Raw genomic sequence first — 26,467 nt, forward strand, 5'->3', positions numbered from 1 at the left:
TCCATCCATTCATACATCCATACATACATTCATCCATCCATCCATTCATTCATACATGCATGCATCCATACATCCATCCATCCATTCATACATGCATGCATCCATCCATTCATCCATACATGCGTCCATCCATCCATACATACATACATCCATTCATACATGCATGCATCAATCCATCCATTCATTCATTCATCCATCCATTCATACATGCATGCATCAATCCATCCATCCATGCATCCATTCATACATCCATCCATCCATACATGCATGCATCCATCCATAAATGCATCCATCCATCCATTCGTCCATCCATGCATCCATCCATCCATCCATACATGCATCCATGCATCCATCCATACATGCATCCATGCATCCATCCATCCATACATGCATCCATGCATCCATCCATGCATGCATCCATCCATCCATACATCCATCCATACATCCATCCATACATGCATGCATCCATCCATAAATGCATCCATCCATCCATTCGTCCATCCATGCATCCATCCATCCATCCATACATGCATCCATCCATCCATTCGTCCATCCATGCATCCATCCATCCATCCATACATGCATCCATCCATCCATTCGTCCATACATGCATCCATCCATCCATACATGCATCCATACATCCATTCGTCCATACATGCATCCATCCATCCATACATGCATCCATACATGCATGCATCCATCCATCCATCCATAAATGCATCCATCCATACATCCATGCATACATGCATCCATCCATCCATGCATCCATTCATCCATCCATCCATCCGTGGGGACAGTGTTTGTCTTGGAAACAAGTCATTCGGCATGAAAAAGCATAATAATGACTCAACGAAATAAATATTATTTGAATAACACCTAAAAATGGGTCAATTAATCAACAGTGAGGGCGGTCGTGTGAAACAAACACATGATTTGACCAAAACACTTTTCACTCCATCATTGAAGACCAACCCAAATGCAATTAATAGGAACCATGCGCACACTTAAATGTAACTTTATTTAAATTAACTGAAACATTATCCACTGACCGTATTCATTCGGTTCAGTCGGTCCCCACAAAAACTCTTTTCTTTGCGTAGACAGAAATGCTCTGAGCCGCCCATCCTGTTGATTTCCCAACAGAACTCATTTCACAGTGGTTTATAAATAGATGATGTCACGAAGCGTCGCAGAATGTCTATTTTTAACCCAGTTAAAGTCCAAACCCCCAAAAATAGGACAACGGTTTCCACTCAAATTATTCCTCGAGTCTTAGTAAATGTGTGACATTTTCTTTCAAATTGACTCGTTAGTGAATGAAGTTGATGTCCCTCCAGTTACACTTAGTGCACACAAACCCACACACACACAATCTTCATTACATTATGCACACACAAACACTCTGGTGCTCTGCATGAAATGCTATATACATGTTGTATTATGGCCCTGCAGAGGTTCTCCTCAGTAGTTGTGGTTGCACACGCCACTTTTAATACAGCTGACTGAGCACCTGACAGGAGCGTTGCTTTTCTCGTAGTTTGACTTTTTTTAAGGGTCTTACTGAGAAAAACAACACGCCATTTCAACCTATAGTCACGGTAGAATGTGTATAGCGAATAAAAACTTCTATATTTAATATAATGACTTATTTAGTGCTGTTTTGTCTAAATAAGACTGATCATTGTATATCGTAATAATCCATATGACTATTACAAGCAGATGCTTTAGGTTTTTAGGTACACAATCGAAGAGTTTTGATTTAATTATGCAGCTTTAAATGCTGGTTAAAAGGTAAGCTTAAAGATCAGGAACCTTTTAGATCATTCATGTAATATAATGTCCTTGTTTTAATCTGAACACTGTGTAGAGTGATGACGGCTCTTCTCAACATACAATAAACAGAATGATGTTATCAACATATACAGGAGCAGCTACCTGGAACAGAGTCTTCCTCTCGAGAGGCTCACGTTGTCGGACATTAACGGCACGAGAGGTCCAAAGTAGAGCCGTCTGGTTATTCAATCACGAGGCGGCTCCACTAAGTAACGCTGACAGCCGGCTAGCTCCATAGCTTTCTAGTCTCGGGCGGCGTTATAAAATAAATGCACAAACGTCTACATTTCTAAATAAAGATCTATTGGAATAGAAAATAAGGCTTTTCCCCAGCGAAGACTGCTATTTAACTGGTGCGCAGGAATGAAAGTGAAGTACAACTTTTTGTCTTTATTGACAGCCAAAGTATCGGCACAGTGTAGATGTATCTGAAGGCTTGTGCCACCACGACATCGCTGGCAGCTCGGGCTGCAACATGCATGAGTATCTTCTATGTGATGTTACATTTAATGAACAAAGGGTTTAAAGCACTTCAGTGAGAGACGTTTATTCATGACTTGGCAGTGATGAGTGAAGGAATACAGCTTTAGATTAGCATCTAAATTAAGATGCCGTCGGTTGTTTGCGTTACCTTACTTATCATTCTGTGGACTCGGGGTATCGGCTATTGATTTTTGTCCCTCTCCATATGGAGGAGCTATGGATGCACTGGAGAGTCGGGTACTGTTACCCTTTGTGCTTTGGACGTACATGTCGGGAGAGACAAGAGGTCTGTTGGGGTTTTTGTAATGTAGAAGTAGGTTGTTTGAGCTCCTATTAATGAATGAATGAGCTTGTGAACAAATGTTGTTTTTAAAATGTGCTCGAGACCATGTGGACTGTCACCAGTGTGAACAACTGTGTGTGTGTGTGTGTGTGTGCTTTCCCCTCCGCTGCACAGGCCTCGTAGAGGTGGTGGTGAGCACCCTCTCAGAGGCTGCACTCGTCCACCTGGACGGAGGGGGACATGCCGGGAGGAACGCCGTCCATCTTGTGCTCCAAGCCCTCTTGGAACTGCTTCACGACATCCTAAAACAAACATCTGTTGTGGTCCGCTCCGCGCTGCAGGCACGTCCACTCAAACACGGTCACATTATATAGCATTTCAAGATTGATGAGACGCATAAATGGCCATTCATTGTAATTACAAACCAAATTCAATTTGTATGATGTACTTCTAAAGAGAAACCCTTTGAGCCACTATATTTGATCATTTTAAACAATTGTTAACTTGCCTGTCAGCTGTTTTGCTGTTTCATGTTACATTGGTCTTTATAAGCTGGTGTATTTCCCACATCAATTCACCACTATTTACCAATTTCCTCTCTGTTGAGCACAGAATCACAAAGTCAGTTCCCTCAAAATGTTGCCCTTGTACCGTGTCCCTGTGTCCCTGTGTCTCCGTGTGTGTGTCCCTGTGTCTCCGTGTGTGTGTGTGTGTGTGTCCATTGATGTGTGCAGTGGAAGCTAGTTTAAGCCACTGCAATATTGAAGTTGTGGACTCAGGAGAAAGCGGATGGGGTCCCAAGTCCCTGACACACACACACACACACACACACACACACACACACACACACACAGAGGGGCCTGTCTGGCTATGTCCCTGCGGCCTCATTATCACCAGTGGCTTTGTCCTTAGCTCGCCTCCCTACATGTACACACACCCACATACGCTCTTATGCACACACACACACCAGCCCCTGTCTCCCCATACTGTGCACCCCAGCCCAATGCATACATATTAATGCCTGGACAGGGGGGTGGCATCGGGGGGGTAAAAGTCTGGGTGGAAGGAGAGGGAAGTATGGATGATGGAAGGGAGGAGACGGAGGGAAGGGAGCGAGCAGAATGTGCAGCGGAAATCAATTCTGCAAGAAATGCAAAGCTCATTAAAAAGAAAACTTTGGCCCAAACCAAATTCATTTGAGTAATAAGGTCTGATAAGCAGAGAGAGAACGCTCTCCCCAAACTATTTCTCCGTTGGTCAAGAGAGAGAGAGAGAGAGAGATTATATAAAGGAAAATGAGAGAGAGAGAGAGAGAGAGCATAACGGAGAAGAAGTGACTTGGGGAAGAGCGAGAGAGAGAAAATGTGCCAGTATTAATCACATTATTCCACAGCTAATTGGCCTGAAGTTCCACTGTAGGCATGAACTGAACTAAAATAAGTGAGGGACAGAGGTGCTAATGAGATGGGGGCGGGAGGAAGAAAAAGGGGGACTGAAGTTGTAATGAGATGCAAAAATAACTTGGAGTGACAAAGTAAATAAAGCAATAAAGAAAACATGTTCAACCTGGGTTGTCTCGAGCACGCCTTGCATTACAGAAGGGTTAAAATAACACATGCAGAACAACTCGCTATCAGTGGACCTTTCTCCGTCAGACAGGGTCGGTCTTGGCAGGTCTCTGGATCCATCACTATTGACTGTCAAATCTCTATAAATGATTTAACGTGCGTGTGTGTGTGTGTGTGTGTGTGTGTGCGTAGAGCCAGAGGCTATCTTGTCCAGCAGGAGAGGTGGAGGCAGCAGAGAAGCTGCTCCTAGAAAACAGACCCCTGAGCCAACTCAGCACACACCTCATTCACATGGTGAGACCAATACTCTCTGAGAGCGTGCGTGCGTGGCTGCGAGCGTGCGTGGCTGCGAGCGTGCGTGGCTGCGAGCGTGCGTGGCTGCGAGCGTGCGTGGCTGCGAGCGTGCGTGGCTGCGAGCGTGGCTGAGAGCGTGGCTGAGAGCGTGGCTGAGAGCGTGCGTGGCTGCGAGCGTGCGTGGCTGCGAGCGTGGCTGCGAGCGTGCGTGGCTGCGAGCGTGGCTGCGTGGCTGAGCGTGCGTGCGTGAAAGCGTGCGTGGCTGCGAGTGTGTGTATTGCATGTCTAAATGTATGTTAGTGTGTCAAACTGTGTGTGTGTGTCTGCTCTGTAAACAGCATCACTACTGATCACGCTCATTTCAAAGTGTTGAGCAGTAAACAGACAAAATGCCTTTTTAATGCACTTTTAATTTCAAGTCTCTTCTCCAATGTTCCAAGCAGCAAAGTTATTTTCCTGCAAACTTTCGACGCTGCCTGTGAAATGAGGGTCTGGATGTTATAGGGATGGACTTTACCTCTTTCACGTTGATTATCTGTTCGATACAGATGATTATTCAGATTTAATGAAATAAATATACGACCCAAAAAAAGATAAGTCTGCAGAGGAGACTGAGGTCTGCAAGTTCATACGGCCGCACCCTCCGGATTAAAGAATCTTTTTAAAAATGAGATATTAAAGAATAACATGATGCAAAATAACTCCCTCATCTATCAGAACTCAAAATCTCCAGAATTCGGATTGAAGACGTTTAAATACGCTTGATGAATGACGGTCTTTGTCTTTTTACTTCTGCGACTTGAAATAAATTTAAAAAATATAAACGTGATTCATAAACAGGAGCTGGAGAAAGAAGGTAGAAGAATGAAATGGGGACGAAAGGCTGAAGGAGGAAAGAGAGAGATCCCATGCCAAAGAGGGTCCTATGAATTCTGGGGGCGGGGGGGGGGGGGGGGGGGGTCCCAAGGGACACAATAGAGGTTTTTACTTCTACTTGACACATTGTGTGTGTGTGTGTGTGTGTGGGTGTCAGGGGGGCAGCTGACACACACACCCCCGGTCTTTGCGCAGCCCTTTGCCCCCATGGGAGATTAGTGGGATAGAAGGAGCGGCCGCGTCAATATAATCCCTGAATCTAATTAAAATCATTAAAAACTGCAAAAACTTGAAGAGCCGTCCGCTTGCATGGAAAGTTTTATGATTTAAGTTCCTTTTATTTAGCGAAGGGGGTCAGTTACCGGTAATAATGTTGCTAAAATACACGTTTAGAGTGACATCCCCTCAGTGTTTGTGTGAAATATCTTTTCAATTAATAAAATGTGAGAAAAGAATCTTTACAACTCGAGGCAAATTTGTACATTTTGCCTCCTTGAATGTGTGCTTTTAATACAGTAACCTGTGTGTGTGTGTGTGTGTGCGTGCGCTCTCCTTGTAGCTGTCCTCTGAACACCAGGAGGTTTGGGAGGACTCTCTTCAGTGTCTGTCCCTCCTGGTCCAGCTGTACGGAGGAGAGCTCTGCGACTGCCTGTCGCCTTCCTGTTTGCAAAGCTTTTCACACGTGTTGCACACACACATGCACGTCGAGACCCCCCGGATCCAACGCACAACACTTAGGATCATCAAACGACTGGTGAGCGCACACGCATGTCTTTTGTGAGAGTATTGGTTGTATCATAAGCATGTAATGTATGTAATAGATGCGTAAACACATGACGATGATGAGAAGAAGAGAGGCAGAGTGGGTGAAGGCAGTCCAGTGAAAATGCATTTTTAAAATAAAAGATGTGAAAAATTGATTATGTAAAATGCAATCTTAATGCTTTGGCCGTAGGGTCATGAAATAGTTTCTGCATTCAGGACACGAGGTCAACTGTGACCGTGAGATCACGTGACCTGACTGGAGGCTTTGCTGGTGTGTGTGTGTGCGTGTGTGTGTGTGTGTTGTGAAAAGTTCTCGTAAGAAAGCCGGTGAGTCACGGAGCAGCTCAGAGTCAGAGGTAGAAATCTACCATCCTGCACATGGAGCCATTCAACTCATTGCACATTAGTTAATTTAAATGGTTACGTTGTGATACTCCTCTCCCACACCTTTTACTTTTTGGAGTCTCAAATCAACATTTCAAAACCCGTTTTTTATTAATGCATTAGACATTCAATGTCCACAACTCACTTCTTCATAGATGCACAGACACACACACGTTCTGCCTGCCCTTCAACAAAAGGCTTTTTTAAAATTATCTTTCATTGATTTCAGGGCTCTGTTAATCTCAATCAAAGATCCTGCTAATAGCTTGGAGGAGAGGGGGGGGGGGGGGAAATGAATCAGTCTGATTTAGTGAACATTTCACCTTGCACAACTTGGAAAGACTTAAAAGAAGAATACTAATTAAATGAATGTTGTCAGAGAAATAAGCATTTATTATTTATTTTAAAGAACTTCTACCTAAAAGAAAATCTACCTATTGTGTCCGGGGATCCCTTTAATATTGATGCACAATGCATGTGTTTCTCAAGCCCCTTTCACACACTAAACCCCATTATACTGACACAATAACGTTTTAGTGTGTAGTATTTGTGAGATTTTGAGTGAGTTGCCTTAACACATGACACACCTGGATCCTCCAGGCCAGACAGGGTGTTGCTGTCCTGACACTGCTTCTTAATCCCACTAGAAGGTCTAGAAGCTTCTTCCTCTCTCATCTCTGGAAGACTCATTTGACTTTAAGTTCAGTGTCATAGATTCAGGGGTTGGTCAGGTAGAGAGAGAGGGGGGGGGGGGGCAGGAATGGAGAAAGGATGATAAGTAGGAGTGTGTGTGTGTGTGTACGTGAGAAAAGTAAGCGAGTCAAGGGAGCCTCTTTGTCTCCTCCTAACCCCGTTGCCTAGCAACAACCATGCTGTGTCGCCAGAGACAGGGGTGATGTCACCGGAGATCAGAGAGAACTCGTTCACCAAACACACACACACACACGTTATTAAAACAGATCTTAACTTGGCGAACAGACTGTAAATTCCACTTTTTGAAGTGACACACGCACACAAACGGCTCTCCAGGTGTTCCTGGCGTCCAGGTGTGGAGAGACACGTCGGGACAGGAATACAAACACAGGGACGACAGAGAGAAGTGATTTAGTGGGGAAAGAATATAAATATATATACAAAATAATACACCTCCCTCTTTCTCCAGGTGCAGACCACAGAGCGACCCGATTGGTCAGAATGTCCTGAAGGAGCGGCGCTGATTGGTCTGCTGCAGGACATAACGACGTCCAACAGGTGCGTGTTTCTGCCGTTTAAATGCTCGTGTAATAGATTATTCAAGTGGTGTGGAATATTCCTTCCATCATTCTAATGGTGGCAAAACAATTTGTTCATTTCTGATAGTATGTTGAAACCTCAAGAGATACCAATAACAAATCTTTCCTTCATCTTATTAATGTGACAGTTTAATGAGTCACAAAGAGCTGAGAGATTAAAAACACACACTTATATATTCAAAGAAAAGCGTCTTTGTCCGTGGAGTCTCTTAAGGTCTCGTATCAATGGCAGGAAACACGACCTGCACCACCTTACAAAGTAAAAGCATCCCGCTAAGATTTCAGAGTTTGGGAGTGAGGCACAATAATAATAATAATAATAATAAACTGATAGCCCTGTTTTTTTTTTTTATACTTTATCTTGACGTCTCTCCTGAGCTCTCATCTGACTTCAGAGCGAGCAACTCGACTACAAGACGTTTAAAAAGTCAAGGTCATGGAATCATTTTTTTTTTTAAATGTACAAAGGAGACTCCCAAAAAATAAAAAACAAGTGCCAGCTACTCCAAAGACATCTATTACAAGCCAACGAGTTTGGCGAATCACCTGAAAACTAAAGTATCGGCTTGGTGTTGATTATGACGGCTAATTGGTGTGAAGGCTGAAAGGCCCCTTCAAAATAAAAGTACCGTTGAGTAAATGGACTTAGCTCAGGATGAGTCTTCTTTGCATCAACTAAAAGCATCAAACCTGCGTTTTTCAAAATAAAAGCCCCAGAAGGTAACCGTATTTCAACAGGTGATAATTCGACTTGTGAAGGACGTTCATACAAATTAACCCCATTTCGACTTTTCCAACTATTCACCTTCTTCTCATAAAGTAAAGGTAGTAATTTAGTGTCAGCCTTTTAAAAAAAAAAATCTTTAAATATTCCAAATCTTTATTACATTAGTGGTCTAATTTAACTTTTCAGCATTTAGCACTTTTCTTATGCAATTTCTTTCAAAAATGCTTTTTTAGTTATCGTCATGTTTTTAGGCGTAAATACTGAAAGCGGTAGACTTTGTGGATGTAAAACTCATTTAGGAAACAGAAAGTGAGTCATAACTAATGCTGTAGTGCCATTTAAACATTAAGTTATAGAATATAAAAAGGGTCTCATCAGTCGTAGATTAACAGTTATGAAAACAAATATAACCTTCTCATAGCTGATATTTACCCAAGATGCAAAGCATTAGTGTGGACCGGTGCTGCCCGTGTGCACGTGCATCTGGCTGCCTTTCATGAGCATGTGCGTCCGCTCTTCAAGCCGAGGGTTTTTTGTCGCCGTAGCGACCGTGCATCCTTTGATGTCTTGATGTATCAGACTAGCGACTTGTATACAGCGACACACACACACGGTCGCTTTTCACTCCCTTCTACGCGTCTCTCCAACACACACACACCCCTTCAGATCCTTAATAAAGGTGTATTGTTGTCCTGCTATAGAGGCTTCTCCCACTCTCCCTTCCCCCCCCTCTATACCCATTTCTCCTCCTCCTCCCCCCTCCATTTTATTTCTTTTTCACCTTTCTTTCTCTCTCTCTCTCTCTTGGACTTTCCCTCTCCCACTTCTCTCTCTCCACTCTGGCAGATGAAAGCGGAGATCAGCTGCAGCCTTTGAAGTGGCTGAGACTGGCACACTCCCACTGGTTTAGTTGTAGAAGTAGGGGAGCAGAGGTTTTAGGAGAAAGGGCAGGAGATGAAAGAAGTTATGAGGAGGGGGAGGGGCTACATGAGAGGATGGTTGGGCCAGAGAGGAGACAGAAGAGTGGGAAGGAGAGTAGAGGTCTGGGCTGGTATCCCAACCCAAAATGATGTCATTCAGCCTTCGCCATGGCAACCTGAGGAATGCCTTTTTTTTATCTCAACCGTGAGGGGCCGGAGCCTCGAGGTCCCCAAAAAAAAAAAAGATCTCGAACATGAAGCCGTCGGTCCGCTAACATCTGCAAAACATACCGGAGATGTCGCAACACATCATATCTGTGAAGAAACGATTGGAACATTGGAGAAGAGTCACCTGGTTTATGGGATGGCTCACCTCTGCCATTGGTACATTTTCTAACCGTTTTATTTTAAAGACGATGTCGCCTCTTGGTCAGGCATTTATTCCACTTATTTTAAGATGAACGAAGGGGAGTACAAATGTCTTTTGAGAAGTGGCCAATTATTGAGGACCATGTTGAGATGGAGCCAAGTGTAAGAACCGGTTTGAGGTGTGAGGGATCTCCTGAGAAGTGTCGCTTCTAGTTCTTTGGTGTTCTGTAACATCCATTAACCGTAATCTAAAACCAATTATTTCATCTCCCGCTGTCCTCCGAGCAGCTGCTTACGGTCCATTTCTGACTTCATGAGTAACTAAACTACGGATCAAATTGATGTTTCTGTACTCCATAACTTAAGGATTTTCCGAGGCCTTTGGGAGTGCTGTTAATTAGGTTAAAGAATTACGAAAAAAAAGGGCTTCTGCAGGCTCGGCTGTCAGGTTGACCTCAGAGGCACCTGGAAGAAGGGGGGAGGAGGGACAGGTAGATGACGGCTACATGAGCACATCTGCTGCGCCGCCCTCCGCATACGTTCCCCCTAACAATACGTGTTGAGCGGTTTGCACTCCGCCTCACCCCCCGGCGCTCTGCTCCCCAGTATCACTCCTTCATTAAGCCACGGGGCTTATTGAAGAGGGGATGCTGAGAGGAGGAGGAAGAGTCCTAATTTAAAGGAATCGGTTTAATTTATCATTTAGAACTGAGACATTAAAGCTTTGCACGTACAGTATTGATACAAGTCTGTAATATTGCTGGATATAGTTGTTCAAAGATATAGTTGTATAAACAACCCCCCAAAAAAAATGTATTGTACATAGTAAAAAAACCACTATGAAGATTTTAAATATGCCCAATATTTATACATTATGAACATTTGCACTTTTAGACTCGTTTGTGGCATTTTTGCCTTTTTATTGGACTGATTAATGGATGAAAAGAGGCAGAAACAAGGGATGAAAGAGGGCATTTTGTAGTTATGTATTGTGGTAGTGACGTCATCAAAAAGGTCAGTCAGAGTATTTCATGAATAAACGGTCATAGTTTAGTTTACATAAAATGTATGAATCAGAAAATGTTGTGCATTTTGAATAAAGGTCATAATATAGTATGAAAGAAAACGTCATGAAAATCATAAAGTTAGCTCTTAACCGTGAAGGTTCAGCTTGCTTCACGTCACCAGGTGAACAACTTGTTCCCTCTCAGGTGTCCAGATGTCGCTCCGCTGGCTGCTGAACTCCAGAAGATTCTGGAGACCAAAACATTTCATCAACCTTGAACTTTTAAAAAGATGCTTGTGACGAGTCGTCTGCTTTGTTCTGTTTTTTTTAAATAAAAATACCTTCAGTTACCGTTTTGACTCCTGCGTGATCTTTATAACAAGAGGACTCTCTGTACCATGACGGAACACATGCACGTAACCCTGACAACCAGGTGTTGCATCACCCCACACACTTGTAGAGGAAGACGGCGCACTGACCTGGCGGCCTTCTGCATGGCGCCCCCGCAGGTGGATGTGGACTCGCTGCCTTGCTCCGAGGGTCCTGGTCTGCCTTAGTTCTGCAGCGTTGGGCCTTCAGAGAGCTCACGGCTGGTTTAAGGAACGTTTGTGAAATTAGACGCGGAGGCGTCCGGGTGAAATGACAGTCCATTTTATTGTTTCAGAACACAGCAGGCTACAGCAACCAGCTCCTCCTCCCTCCCCCTTAGTAACAGACAGAATAAGAGCCCTCCTCCTCCCCCCGTCCTTCCACAGCCACACCCATCCAGCTAGGTCAGCTACACCCCCCCCCCCCTTTGGAACAGCAGAGACACATCAGTGTCCACCTTTTTTAAAGCAAGAAAATAGCTTGATATTTGGACCATGATTTCCAATTCATGTTGTTTTGTTTTATACAAAAGCTACACAATGTTACACTTCATCGGAATACAATTCAACTGATTAACTTTAGTGTTTGGACACCATTTAAAATGTGATCAGATTTCTTTACTTTGATGAAGCAATACCACAAAAAAAAAAGAAAAGAAAAGAGAAAACTCGACACTACCAGAGACGTAAAACACAAGGGACTGCAAAAAACAAGAGATGGATAGAAGAATTCAGGATAATGAAAATAAACTAGAATCAGTTTGTACCATTATAGACTTGAGGGGGGGAAGGGGTAAAAATAATAAGAGGAAAACATCCAAATTAAGTAAAAATGAAAAAAACAAAGTACATAAAGCATTTTTCAAAAATCAATTATTGAGATCTGTGGGTCATGTCAGGATTTGAAGTCAGCCCACCATCAGGCTGAGAACAGAACAGAACCGCACTTCAATCTAGTTTGTCCCAATGGAGTTCCCATAGACAGGAAACTCTGCTTGCTGTTGTTGAGTCTTCTTCAGGCACTTTCTGAAACCCCGCCTCCTCCATATGGGCGAATCACGATGCAGGTTCATCCAGATCACATGATACAGCTGCGAGGGGATGGATAGGGAGGAGGAATGAGGGTGGGGAGGGGGGAGGAGGAATGAGGGTGGGTGGGGGGGGGGGGGGGATAGGTGGTGAGAGAAAGGAGACAAGGGCACAGATGTTGGTTAAGACCACACACACACAGATCAAACACCAAGTAACATCAAACACACACACACACATCACACAGCTCTGCAATTAGGAACTGTCTGAACATGCAGCAGCCAGTGAGTGCATCCGCCCAACAACGCCTCTCGATCATTACGGCTGATGCAGAGTCGCTGAATGAACCCTCACCTAGTAGAAAGTGTCGTGTAATGTTGGTCTTCGTATTTACAGGTCGGTATCAAACCAGGCCAGTTGGTTGGAGTCGCCAGGTGGCAGGCCCTCTATCAGTTCCTGGGCGTGTCCCAGGTCAGGCAGCCCATCTACAGGGGGGTAGTCCTGGCCAGGGTGGTGGACCCCACCCAGATCATGGTCCATCATGGGCTCCATACCCATCGAGTCCCCTCCGTATCCCCCTGAATGGAAGGAACGGTAGCTCGGGTCTGGGGGTGGGGGGGGGGGGGGGGGGGGGGGGGGGGGGGGGGAGGTGGGGAGCAGAGCAGCTGTTAGAAGCATGTTAACAAACCAAGCTTTTCACACAGTAGTACGACGATTCAAACGCAACACAGCAACACAAAAACATCAGCGAACTCGAGCTGCAGCTGTGGAGGACTTTGAACTCAAACTGCGTTGAGTTTGGATCCTCCAGCAGGAATCCAGGGTGGGTTTAGAAAGACTAACGGACACAGGAGGGGCGGCCTGACTGCTCAGGTATTTGTGTTTCTCAGAGGAGTCTCGCAGGTGAAGAGGTGACTCACCTTCCTGTCTGTAGCCCAGAGGCTCTCCCTGTGCTCCAATATCCAAACCTAGGTCTCCGGTCTGCAGAGAAACACAGAAAGACAAAAGATTGTATTTACATTTTGAAGTTCACTTCCGTGTCTATTCGGTGTACGAATGTCCAGCTGAGCAGCCGGTCGCTCCGTACCTCGTTCCAGGCCATCGGCTCGGTCCTGAAGAGCGAACTGGTGAGTTCTACAGAGAGACGCTTCTTGTAGTCTTGGGGTTTGTCCTCCGACATGCGGAACAAAACCGCTGCAGCGTAGGTGGCTGAGGGGAGAGAACAAACAGCTCACTACAAATGCCACAGCAGAGAGGGGACAACCAAGAGGCCTTCTCCATGTTCATAGCTACAGCCCATGTTGCGTCACTCGACTACATCAATAAAAACGGTCTCTGGAAAACTGATTTTCTCTCACGTATATCGGTGTGTTTTTTTGTGTGTGAACGTACCGACTCCTTCGTTGCGGCTGTGCAATAGCTCAGTGAGCGGTGCGGTGGCGCCCTCGGCCTCGATGGCCTCGGCAGCCTCTTTATCCTGAGCCAGCTCACACAGGACGCCTGCTGCGACACGCTGGATGTTCTCGATGGGAGAATACAACAGCTGCACACACGAGAAAGTATGTATACACTTAGTACTCACAAATTATGTGGAAGGAGGCAATAAAATACATTTTAATGATGCCACTGTGACAAGTTGTCTCACCTGTACAAAGAGTGGAATGGTGTTGAGTCCTCGGATGACTATTCTGTTGTGGACGTCTCTGGCCAGGATGTGAAGTGCTCCTGTGCAGCCCTCCACAATCTCCTCCATACGAACGCCCTCCTAATGACAAACACTCAAGGAGTCAAGATCAAGCTGGACGGGGTCCTTTAAGGCTCTTAAGGTGAGCAGGCAACGGTGCTGCGAAACTGATTGAAAGACAGATATCTGCATGTCCGTACTCTAGTGTTTTAATGTGTGTGTGTGCGTGTGTGAGCTCTCACCACAAACTGCTGCTGCGTGCCTCCCATGCTGGTGCGTCTCTGTGCGTCTTGATGCGCTCTGACCAGCAGCTGGACCAGTCGGGGGATGGCTCCCTGCTCCCTCAGGGGAGCGTGGTTTGCAGGGCACAGAGCCAAGTTACGGATCAGACCGACTGTCGCCTGGGAAAAAAAACATTTTAACGGTCATAACGGGTCGAAATATTAACAGGGAGGTAGCCATTACACAGTCCATTTAGAACATTTTTTTAAAAAGCCATTCTTTATCAGCATAACACAAGTCTTTCCTTCTGGATGATGGATTATAATTTGGGATTATCTTAATGTGCATGAGTAAAAATACACTACAAGAGACATTCAGTCCTGAGAGACCCGACGCAGCCTCCACGGACTAATGGCCGACTCCACTTTCCCGCAGAAGAAATATTGTGTCATAATTATTTTAGATTCAAGGCGTGGTCGGGTGGTAACTGATTCTAAAAAAAAAAAGGAAAAGACGCACGAGGGATAAACTGCTCGTCTGTGCGAGTACCTTAATGAGCGGCCAGTGTGACGGCGGATGCAGCAGCTTGACGACCACCGGCAGGCCGTAGTGCAGTCGGACGGCGTTCTGGGCCATCTCCGCGTCCTGGTGTCGAGAGGTGAGGTGACGCAGGGCACAGATGGCCGGTTCTGTGATGTCTTCTCTGTCCCCGGCCCGAAGCACGGTGCGAACTAATGCCTCAATACCGCCGACCTACAAACACACGGGAGGGGGGGAGGGGGGGTAACAGATTAACGGAGACGCCAGAGACTCACTTTCACTAGGTGGATAATATCAAAGCATAATATACAAGTTTAAACCATCTTGAATTGGAAATTCAGACGACACAGACTCTGCAAATGCTGCCCTTTAAGTGCGTCCTCACCTGGCAGACCATCATCTTGTTCTTGTAGTTGTTACAGGTCAGGTTAGACAGGATGCCGGCAGCACAGGTCACCACGTTAATGTCGTCGCTGCCGAGCAGCTGGACCAGAGTTCCTAGGAGACCCTCCATCCCCTCCTGGAAAGGAAGACACAGGTGGATTTAGTAGGAAAAGGACAGATCGGCACGCAGCATCGAGAGCAAGGATGAATTTCAAACACAGCAACAAAAGTAGGAGTTTATCATCTTTCTGCAAAGTCTTACTGGCATGATGTCATTGTTTGTACAAGGGGCGGTTCTCTTCACCTGTTTGGTGGCAGCATCTGATAAGTTCCTGAGAGTCCAGAGACAGTTCTGGACCAGTCTCTGGCTGGGGTCTGTCAGGTGGAGTCCCAGAGCCTGCATGCCTCCTGGACAAGGGGGGGGGGGGGGGGGGATTTCACTTAGAATCACGATATGTCCCTGAACGTCACTCGACTAAGCAGTTTGAGCCGCTGCGATTGCCGTTAACACATTTTAAAATTAGCTGAAATGAAACCTGTGAACACACACAGCGCAGGCAGAATGACATTGAAGCTCATTACAAACACTGAATGGTTGAGACGGGCCAAACGTACCAGCTTCAACAATGGCGGGCTTGTTACTGGAGCAGACCGACAGAACTTTGAGAACGCGGCTCGTCGTCCACAACAGCTTCTCGTAGGTGTAAGTCCTCATGATGTTGACCAGTGCCTGTGGGCCACCGCTGGCCAAGATGATCAACTACACAGGAAGAGAGGGCACACAAAGGTTAGGGGACTTTGATGTCACACGTCGAGAAAGCTACATGTGTATTAACACAGTACTAACTTGTGACCACACACACACACACCTGTCCCACCGAGACCTCACCTTGCTTTCCTGGTTTCCATAGGCCAGAATCTGGAGACAGTCGGTGGTGATGGCCAAGAACTTGACGTTGGTCTTGTTGAGCAGAGCCACCATTTTCTGAAGACCCCCGGCTAAACGCACCGCCATCTTGGCTCCTTCCTGGTGCAGGAGGAGGTTGTGGAGGGTGGTAATGGCGTAGAACAGGACAGAGTCCACTGGTGAACTGCAGAAAAAAAGAAAAAAAAGGCTCATCAGATTACCGTCCCACTGGGAAATATCAAAAACTAGAAGCTAGTATTGGATTAGGTTTCCCAAAGGTGCTTTCTCTCTGCCTTTGAGGAGTTAATCTTTCATGCATTTCTTATTGCAATTGATAGGGCATAAAAAAAATGGAGACCCGAGAAAAAGTCCCTTCCAAATCCCGTATGCTTCCATCCTCCTCTCACATACCCGAGCATCTTAACTAGAGCCGGTATCCCTCCGGACTTGAAGATGGCCAGCAGGCCCTCTCTGTGGTGGGACAAGTTGTGGAGCGTCCCCGCGGTGCAGCGAGCCGTCTCCACGTCGTTTGTGTTCTGCATGGTCCGGACAATAGCCGACACCATCTGAGGCGAGCGCATGATGGCGTGGCGAGAAGCTTCTTTCTTTGAGAGCTGGTGGACCATCACCGCTGCTTTGTTTACTACGACCTGGTGGGGACAGGCGTACACGTTAGAGAAAACAACAAACAACAACAAAGAGACAATACTAAAGCCACAGATTATGCTCAACTACCTGGTCCTCATCATTGAGTAGTTTGGTGAGTTCTGGTATTGCTCTGGTCGCCAGCTCCGCGTCGTCTTGGTAGTTGATCAGATTGACCACGGCGTGTTTGAGCATTTGCGAGGGCTCCGCCAGCCTCTGAACGTTGGTGGGGTTTGCTGCGTCATACTGTGTGGAGGGGATCTGCATGCCCTCCTCGAGAGTCTCTGGGAACATCGCTGCACGCACCCGCTGGGCGCGCGTCATGGCATACTGACCGTCTATGTCTAGCAGAGGCGGAAGAACGGTTATTTGTGTTGAATCGCGATTCAAACTGCTATTACCGCCATACGTTTCTTCCTCAAAAAAGGTATTGTGACCTACCTTGTACTTGCTCCTGGGCAAAGTTCTGGTTGAAGCCCTGCTCCCACTCATACATGACCTGGTTGTCAACGTCGTCTTCTTCCGGGTTCCCCTTCCCACTGAGGGAGGGAGCAGTTGTGGTGGCCCCTGAATGGATGCCTGAATCCAGGTAAGACTGTTGCTGCCAGTGGCTGACTGCCGCCTTACGGTCCGGCTCCATGGCCATGTCGAGCTCCATCAGATCAGCTGCAAAGAGACAAAGAATTAGAAATTGTGCATCGACATTCGAACCAACTTTGCAGTAGCAGAGTGTGTGAAGAGAACAAGTTATGCAATTTGGTTTGCTCACAGTTTCATATTATGTGTGGACTATCAGTAAAGTCTCTTCGGGCATGAAGTTTAATTTTACATGCGCTCCAGAGTTTGAAATTGAAATCAATAACTAATTCACTTTCCTCTAATGAGAACATAAATCTGCACCGGGAGAAGAGGCAGTTTTGAGAGAGAGGAGAGAGAGCGAGCGAGCAGGGAGGTGAAAGAGTCTGATAACTATCAACTCACCCTGGGAAGCCATGTTCCTTTCTCAAACCGCGGCAGACACAGCTTCCTGATCTGAAAACAGGAGAAAAAGCAGTCAGTCAAACTGCCTCAGTGGCATCTGGACGTCCATCATTCCTTCCTGCTCGACGACATTCTTTCCCTTCCAGTCAAACAACTGAAAAAATATGTGTGTTGGTTCAGAAGAAAAAAGTACATTTCCAGTGCTTCGCTATCCTGCCTCCTTCCTTTCTTGGATTTCCTCTTCTGTTCAAAAGGCAGACACACAAACAGCAGCAGCTCCCACACAAAGCCACCATTAAGTGCGGCGAGAAACTATTTAGGTGGGGGGAAAAGGACGGGGGAAGTGGAGCATCGGGTGGGGAGAAAAGTGGCAGGAGGAGGGAGGAGGGCATACGCATTCTTGTGCTGGCTTTGAAGCCGAAACCACACTCTGCAGGAAAGTAAACACCGGCTATGGCAGGAGAGGGGGGGAGGAGGGGGTTCATTCAGTAAATACAAGGGGAACTCAAAAAGTCGTATTTCAAATTCACACTCAAAGATGTGTTATGACAGTAACCCGCACAATTAGGAGATGAAAGAAAAATCGTGGTTAAAATGAGACAGAAACAGTGTGGCCATAGAATCAGAAATAACTTGTATGTTTATGAGATAGAGTCTACAGAAAACTAGAGATCAAAATGTGTCCGTAGGTTCCTCGAGAAAGCAGGCGACCGACAACGAGACGTTCCTACAGTAAACGAGTACATTTAGTTATATTGGTGTTACATAATATACAGTACAATTAAGACTACACGTTCTTTTAAAAGTACATTAAATGCCTTCCGTATTTGAGATAACCACACACACACACAGCAGTATCAAGACTACAGACATCTGTCACTCCAACGTTGTGTCTGCAGGCTATCGACTAATATTACTAATGAAACCAACCCAAAAAAAACTATTTGCCTCAGGAAAAAGGAATTGTTGGCAGACCAACACACATTTACTTTTCATGGGGACAAATTAAAAAAAAAAAGATTCAAATTCTGAGCAGCCAACTTCTTGCCACGAGGCTCGATGCAACAGGTGAGTGGGTTACTGCCGTACGGTGGGATGACGCCACGGCAACCACTTTGACGTGGGCGTCTGAAAGAAATATAAAGATCGACACTCCTTTGGATAACTAAATTCTGACTGATTTTTTGGATGTCGTAAAAAAAAAAAGAAAACGCAATAAATAACCTGAGCCAATTAAGTGTTACAATGTACTTGTAGGTATCAATACTTCAGCCAAAGGCAGCACATTCACCAGGAGCCAATGTTCATTACAGTGTGAACCAAGTGTGAACCAACTCGTTTTTACACAGGAAATGCTACATCGCAACCCTGAATCTCGTAGATCCTGTTTCAGGGATAAACAGGCTGCCTGAATATTACGCGATGTAATCAGGCCTTTATTACTTCAATAGAGACTCTTTCAGGTCTCCACGTAGCAAAACAACAGATCACTCCACTATCGAAATATGTATTTTCTCTAAACCTCTGGAAACCTTGTTGGGCCGAGAGGTAAGCGGCACACAGTGTGGCTTGCACAGTGCATTTTGGTTAACTGTAATCCCCCTGTTTTATTACTCAAGTTTAAGAAACATATGTGTATTTTTTTTTTAAAAAGGTACGTTTGAGTGTCCTGCAGTGGATTCAATACACTACACTTGAGATTACGACTGAAAACGATGCACACAAGTGATCCAAAAAGAAGAATATCATTGAAGTAAACGATAAAGCACAAAACAACTGGACACAATTAAATGAAAAGACATGCAACACACAGCAGCCAGGCATGGTGTGGTTAAAAAAAAAAATCCAGTGTGCCAGTGAATGCGTGGGAGTTTGTGGAGTTAAACGTCTGCCAATATGCAAATACACTCATGGATAACTCTACTACTTTTTTTTAAACTGCGTTCAAACGCAAATCTTGAGTCTGGCTCCAAAGACTGCTGCTTGCTGCTTCTAACCCGCATACACACCATCTCAAATTTGCCATTCACACACACCATCCTCCCGAGCGGCACAGGCCTGCCCTCACATGACCTAGCCCTGCCCAAATGGGAGCCACATGTCCCGTGCAGAGCTACATACAATCAAAGTGCACAGTGGAACCATTTCTCATTCACACTGGTGGAAAATGTGGGTCTTTATCACCAGCGCAGCATCCAAAGCCAGATGTCGTTTTTTTTTTTTTTTTTTTTTTTTTTTTTTTAAATGGGCAAACCAGCAACGTCTGGTCTCCAATTGGGATACACAAATAGCAGCCTTACCCCTAAAGTCAGAAACTCACTGTAATGAGGTTTTTTTTTGTGTGTGTGTTCCTTGATATCAGGCTAGCAGCCCGGCCACAAAAAAAAAAAAAAAAAAAGAGTAAAAACGCACGGTTTCTTTGAAGCCAGATGAGAAATCCAATATGTAGAGCTGCGCCTGGTCCAGTTAAAAGCCAAACAATTGAAACCAGACGACTAATGAGCAACACACCAGTTACCAGTCAGATGGCTGTTTTATGCAGTATGCGGGATGAAATTAGATATAGAAAGTGATTGGTGCAGCCTTTGTTTTTATAGATTAATCAACATGTTATCTTCTATGCACACAAAAAAAAAAAATGTAAATGTGAGAAAAATGCTCACAAAACCCTATGAAGTGTAATCACAGACCTTCTGTCCCAGGTCAACACTCAAATGACAGGCTTACTGCTCCAGCACAAAGCCGGACGGACAGGAATAGTGCACTTCGTTCTGGTTCCCTGAATATAGTCATGAAAAACATGGTGTTCATTCATATATATATATATATATATATATATATATATATTCATATATATATATATATATATATATATATATATATATATATATATATATATATATATATATATATAGAGAGAGAGAGAGAGAGCTAGAGTTCAGCAATGTGTGAACAACAAACGGGAAGCAACGCAACATACACAAATTTGTTGGGAGGAGGTGACTAGAGCTAGCCTAATTGATTAAATGGGGTACCCATTTAATCAATTAGGCTAGCTCTAGTCAGAGAGCAATACAACCCATAACATTTATAAACAGAGTTGGATGAAGCACAGCTAGGACTGTGATAGTAACACAATAGGATGGAAAGCCATGAAGAAATGTCCTGAAATAGTGGAGATTCGTCTCAAACGAGGTTCAGGAACCTTTGAACCAGCAGGATTTTCCGGCATTTTGATCATTGGGCAACTCAATGAGGATAAGGCATGAAGCCAGGTGACTGACACCTGTCATAACACACCTTCATTCCAAACGCCATAAACAAGATAGTTCTTCGGTTACACCTACCCAGTCAAGTTCAACCAATTATCTTGACAGCTAGGAGGCAAACGTGAAAGAAACATGGACGCCACTAAACATTTTCCATCAGATAGAAAAAAAAGGTACATGTATTGCAAATGCAAGAACATGAAATAATCCTCAATTACATCACTAAATAAACCAATCAAGGAGTTTGAAAATCAAATGTATTAATTCACAAGCTGGAAGTCAAAGCAGCTGTACACGTCTAAACTCTCACTCATCGTTTCTCTCAATGAAAAGAAAAAGAAAGCCATGTTGTCAGCATATATGATCCACAAAAGGGAGTTCAGGTGAGCCTGGAGGTATACCTAAAGAAAACAGGATCAAATTAACTTTTCAAAAAAATAAAAACACAAAAAATGGCATTTCCTCCCCTTTTGGCCTGTAGACATGTGCAGCTCAAGTCTACAGCCTCTTTCTAGCATGCCGTCGCATTTAAATAATATCATATTAATTTGTTAGAGGGAACATGCTGTGTTTGGGTTGAAGAAATGTGATGTATTTTTTTTTTCCGAGAACAGACATCAAAAGAGCTAAATCCACCTCAACTCCTGCAAGGTTATAAAAAAATAAAAAACCCTACCGAGTTCAATACATCCATATTAGTTAATGACCCAAACAAGCAGTACTACCGGTGCAAGCAGAGACGGGAGCTGCCACAGGCTTCAGTGTTAGCCATGTAATGTGCAGGGTCAGCAGCGCTCACTGACGGCTGGCAACAACACAATGAGCTCAATGCCTGCAGCCGCTGCAGTGCTTGGTCTGCGTTTCAACTGCAAAATGATGGGTGCCCAATGGAGAAACAGGGGTGCCAGGAAACATCAGAGCAATTCCCATATGGTGTTAACTTTTCCCTTATTATGCTCAATAAATATCTATATTTTAAACAAAACATTAAAATAGTTTTGATAGTACAAAAACCTTCTTTTTTTTCCCAAACTTGCCTCCTAATGAGGACAACTGTGATTTAATGCAGTTTGGGGAAAAAATAATCTATTACACCACTAATGTGTACATTTAAAAGTATGCCTCAGACCTACACCTGTATACAAATTAACACGTGCGGACACAAAAGGTGTGTCATAAGCCATAGAAAATGTACAGTATTGGGCAAAGGCAACACCATTGAAACGGTCCCTGTAACCACATTACGCAGGTGGATTTACCTCAAAACACAGCAGACTACACCCACGCTAGTCTTAAAAAAAAATGGTAATACACAGTTTCCGAAGAAAATGTGGCTGACTTGATGAGGGGATTTCTCTCAAGGGTCACAAAAATACGCAAACAAAAATATCCAACCCATTAAAAAAAATAAAGACAATGCAGTGATTTCTGGGGCATGAAACAACCCCCCAGGAGAATGCATTTACTCAGTAATTGGATATAAAATAATAATAATTAAAAAAACGCCCCTGCTGTCGTGTTCTTATTTTTTTTGAAATAAACAAAACAAGTTTAGTTTCAGAGCTTCCGTGACAATCCGAAGAAACCTGGAGCCCGCTGCACGAGACCTCAACATCCTTCACCCACAAGTCAAGCTCGATTAAAATAATGTCCCATAATAACCAGCATCGTCGCCCTGTGCCACTAAACTACATACAAACAGCTTTGGTGGAGAAAAAAAGTGATTTTTCTCTTTTTTCCCCCTTCAAGCAGCACAACACACACATTCACGTGGAAAGGTGAGCACCGAGTACCACATTTAATAAACCGGACCACCACTCACCGACCGCCCCCCATAACAGTGCTATACCCCCCCTTCTCCCCACAGCTGCCCCTGACTTCCCAGCGCCACTGACTCACATTTCACAGTCTGGCTCCTCCTCGTCTTCCTCCGGCTGGAAAGGAATTTTTTTTGTCGGTCTTTGTTTTTTAAAAAAAAAAAAAAAAAAAAAAAAAAGGACGACTGGAAAAAAGCATAACCACGGGCCTTTCGACGTAACACATAAAACTTCCCAATATAAAACCGTTTATACGAGTGCGGCGCGCGCGTCGGCCACCTTTGATCGATTTTAACGTCCTAACGGTTGTTTTTTTCTCCCCCCCCAGTTTTACGAACTTCCCAACTAAAACTTTGGAGGAGGGAGGAGGGGGACATGTTTGTGTGCCAACCAGACGTGACTTCACCAGCTCGTAACTTAGCAGACGCTAATTAGCCGACATAGTTTTAACCGTGTAACTATACCAAAAACTAGCTTAAAACGCTAGTTTATCCAAACGTTAAAAACCAAACCGACCAGAGAAGAAACACCCCCCCCCCCCCCCGCCCTCCCCCGAGTCGTGTTATCACCGGGGCTAATAGGAGTGAAGCTAACCAACCGTAGTCATCATTCGGCTTGACGATAACTATTCAAACAAGCGGAAACATCTGCGTTCACTCCTGGATTAGAAGACGCGTTAAATCCATCGGCACGTCTAGCTAGCGTCGGTTACGATCTACTACCGGAACGGGTCTCGGGTTAAAAACAACACACGACAACCCGAGGGGGGGTCGCTATACCATGAAGTCCCGTAAGCATCGTCCGTGGGAGTCGTTGTGTCACTGCGCAGCGGCAGGGTATCCGACATACCTGCCGGTGGGGGGGCGGGGGGAAGAGAAGCCGTTGGCTCGCTAGCTGCGGCAGCGGCAGCATCCCAAGCCGGCCCCCCACGCGAGAAAAAAAAAAAGAGGGAGAAACTGAGTACAGCCGGTAGTTTGAATGCTGGAGCCTACCCTTTGTCAACGCAGCAGGTCCGTCTGCTCGGGGTCCCGGAGAGTAAAAAAAAAACAACCTCTAGGAAGTGGAAAAAGTGGAGGATAATGTTGAAGGCGAGCGTCAGCGGGGAGCCCTCGTCCACTCCCTCCGCAGTCAGTCAATAATGACTTGGCCGGAACAGCAGAGACTGGAAAATGTAAGATGGCGGCGCATCTATATAGGTCGGATCACACCTCCAGCGGTTACATATCCTGCCGAGCGCACCCCATAAAGTAGAAACTAAAACGTGATCGACCCGTTTGATTTATGTCGCTCTGACGGGTCACCGTGTATAAATTGCCCCGCCGCGATTAACGACATCTCTTGGTTGCGATTAAAAAAAAAAAAAAGATTTAATGAAAGAAGGGCGACGAAATCCATGTTTACAGCACGAGTATGAATACACAATTGAATGAAGTTCCGGCAGACTACAAATAGGAAATCCGATTCCTTTCCCTAGGTAAATCTCTCGGTCTGTGAAAAAAGGGCATCATTTTAATCACCTATACACGGTGAATCATGAGAGTTACAGTGCCAAATGCATCACTGCGGTCACATTGTAGTCCCTAAACTGTTGACTCACAACTGTGCACAATAACTCCAATGTGTCTGCACTGTTGGTCAAATAAAAACCTTGAACCTTGAACCCTTGATCAACTGTTCTGTTCCCCAGAAAGAAAAAAACAAATAACCCCAACCATTAAAAAAGAAAAACACTCCACATAATCATAAATAAACACAGTAATGAAAAGTTTCAGTTATTTGACTTACCATACATTTTACATTTAACTATTTACTTAAAACAGTTTGCGATGCTAATGGTCAAATTAAGTTAAATAAACAAAAATAATGGTCTCTGCAAACAACAAGTCAACAAGGATATATTTATTTTATTACACTGTCAGACAAACAATAGTCGCTGGATGTCTGTCAAACATTAGTGGTCCAAAGAGCTGGCTTTGTTTTTATTCTCTAAGCCCTTTACGCTGCTGGCAATTCACATTGTTATTGTAGCATACATGTGTAAATTCAGCAAGCAGTTTATTGGCTATGAACCCCCTCAAGAAAACGGTGTGATTAAGCAAAGAACAAGTCACTATAAGCAAGATGGAGCATCTTGTGCAAGTTATTCATTTGTGAGTCAGTGATGCTCAGTGATTCCATATTGATTAATTAAATATACTCAGTTGTGTTTGTGAATTAGATCAAATGTCACACACTAAGGACATCTTTTAAGGAAGTGAATCATCATTGTTTTCATGCTTTGAGCGAGAGAAAATTAGAGTTCAGGCAATTGCATCATAGACTTAATTGATCAAACAATGCATGCATTGCTAAAAGGATTATTTCTTCAAAACAATATTGTAGAGTTAGATTATCCATCTTTCTTGACTTCATTAAAAAAGAAGATTCAGTCATTCAAATTATTAGTGATCTATGGGCATAGCCGAGGTCCTTCAAGTGAGTAGTGTGATCTCCCCTTCATTCTGAGATCACAGAGTTGTGGCTACATTAATTTTCAGACGACTTTCTTATTTGCTCAATAACAAGTAAGTTAGTGGGTTGGCCACACAGGAAAACTTAAACATGCATTGCGAGTCCTCTCGTCAGCGTTTTGGTCCCTTAATCTCCGCGCTATAAAAAAGGTGGAGAGCAGGTGATGTGCATGCCTTCATTCAACAGCGAAACAATGTCACGGGCAAAACCAAAAGGTGAACTCCCCTCTCGTCATCCGCCTCCAGGCTATTTTCAATCACCGCTATTTACCGTATACGTGAGTGGAATAAATGACAGAAAGCCAAACTCTAATTCAAAACAGTCAATAAGGCATGTATCTGGACAGGATATACATGCATTATGTCAAACACAGTGTACACAATACATGTGACACATCACGCAGAGTGTGTCGTCAGATTGCAACATTAAAAAAAAAGATGACAGCAGCTCCGAGAGTGATTGATTTTTATTCTGAACGTCTGTCAAACCTCAGTGGGAACGACTGCTTCCAGTCAGTTTAATGCACAGCCGTGATCTGTGAAATCCAATGGCTCGGTTCATTGGGGCCACGTGGTCTGACAGGAGCACGCTCCCCGCACCGAGCAGGGGGAACAACAGCGTGGCGTGGCGGTGAGCAGCTTCAAGAAAAACCACCATGACATAATACTCTGGGTGGCAGATGTTTCAATTTACACTCCCAAGTCGCGTATCCGTGGTGACGTGGTGTAATGACGAGGAGACGGGCGTGGTGACCAGAAGGTTTGCATGGTTTCCACTGGAGAACTCTGAGAGCAGTAAGACATGCTCAGTGTTCTTCTCTCGTTACCAACTACTGCCCTTGAGCAAGGCACCTTGCCTCCAACTTTTCCAATATATCTTCTCAACATCAAACGTTTAACAACTGTGGTTTTGGTTATAAAAAACATTAGCATGAAAACATGTGTCTCTGGAACCCAAAGAACATAATCATGCTTGTGTCGGATGGTGATCTACCTGCGGGTCTTATAATATAGTTCCTTCATAAAAGACATTTTATTCCCCCCCCCCAGTGTATTTACTGTATATTGCAGAGTTTACCCGATGGAACTGTGTTAAGCCATCATAAATCAAACCGTATAGACGTCTTTTTTTTACTCCACTGTTTACAGACCTTTCAAAATGAAAAATGTCTCCGTGACACATTTATTATTTATCCCAACTGTATGTTATTTCTGTCACACAATGCCTGTGAAGCCCAATGAATAAATTATTAAAAAAGAAAAAAATTCGTATTGACAAGAGATGCTGCAACACTCCAGGTTTCAGGGTTG

General features: G+C 44.5%; 2 protein-coding genes across 3 annotated transcripts in view; one reads left to right on the top strand and one right to left on the bottom strand.

Annotated features, from left to right (window-relative positions):
* ulk4 (unc-51 like kinase 4) overlaps positions 1 to 11,153 on the top strand; it is a 52,888-nt gene extending 41,735 nt beyond the window's left edge. Inside the window, exons 33-37 of one of the 2 annotated variants that reach the window (XM_034553135.1) lie at positions 2,774 to 2,940; positions 4,360 to 4,461; positions 5,897 to 6,091; positions 7,649 to 7,737; positions 11,006 to 11,153. In XM_034553135.1, the coding sequence (XP_034409026.1) occupies positions 2,774 to 2,940; positions 4,360 to 4,461; positions 5,897 to 6,091; positions 7,649 to 7,737; positions 11,006 to 11,078 (626 nt within the window). In that variant the 3' untranslated portion in view covers positions 11,079 to 11,153. The remainder of the gene's footprint in view (positions 1 to 2,773; positions 2,941 to 4,359; positions 4,462 to 5,896; positions 6,092 to 7,648; positions 7,738 to 11,005) is intronic. The other variant, XM_034553136.1, reaches the window with a different exon arrangement.
* Positions 11,154 to 11,643: 490 nt separating this feature from the next.
* ctnnb1 (catenin (cadherin-associated protein), beta 1) lies at positions 11,644 to 23,821 on the bottom strand. Its single transcript, XM_034553137.1, has 17 exons — positions 23,639 to 23,821; positions 17,561 to 17,611; positions 17,021 to 17,245; positions 16,670 to 16,923; positions 16,346 to 16,584; positions 15,917 to 16,118; positions 15,643 to 15,787; positions 15,332 to 15,435; positions 15,029 to 15,163; positions 14,653 to 14,856; positions 14,124 to 14,282; positions 13,843 to 13,962; positions 13,590 to 13,740; positions 13,285 to 13,406; positions 13,118 to 13,178; positions 12,552 to 12,802; positions 11,644 to 12,259 (listed from the first exon to the last, which is right to left on the bottom strand). The coding sequence occupies exons 2-16, from the start codon at positions 17,571 to 17,573 to the stop codon at positions 12,588 to 12,590; spliced, it is 2,349 nt and encodes a 782-aa protein (XP_034409028.1). The 5' UTR covers positions 17,574 to 17,611; positions 23,639 to 23,821; the 3' UTR covers positions 11,644 to 12,259; positions 12,552 to 12,587.
* Positions 23,822 to 26,467: the final 2,646 nt, after the last annotated feature.

This window comes from Cyclopterus lumpus, chromosome 16 (assembly GCF_009769545.1).
Source record: "Cyclopterus lumpus isolate fCycLum1 chromosome 16, fCycLum1.pri, whole genome shotgun sequence".
Taxonomy (NCBI): Eukaryota; Metazoa; Chordata; class Actinopteri; order Perciformes; family Cyclopteridae; genus Cyclopterus; species Cyclopterus lumpus.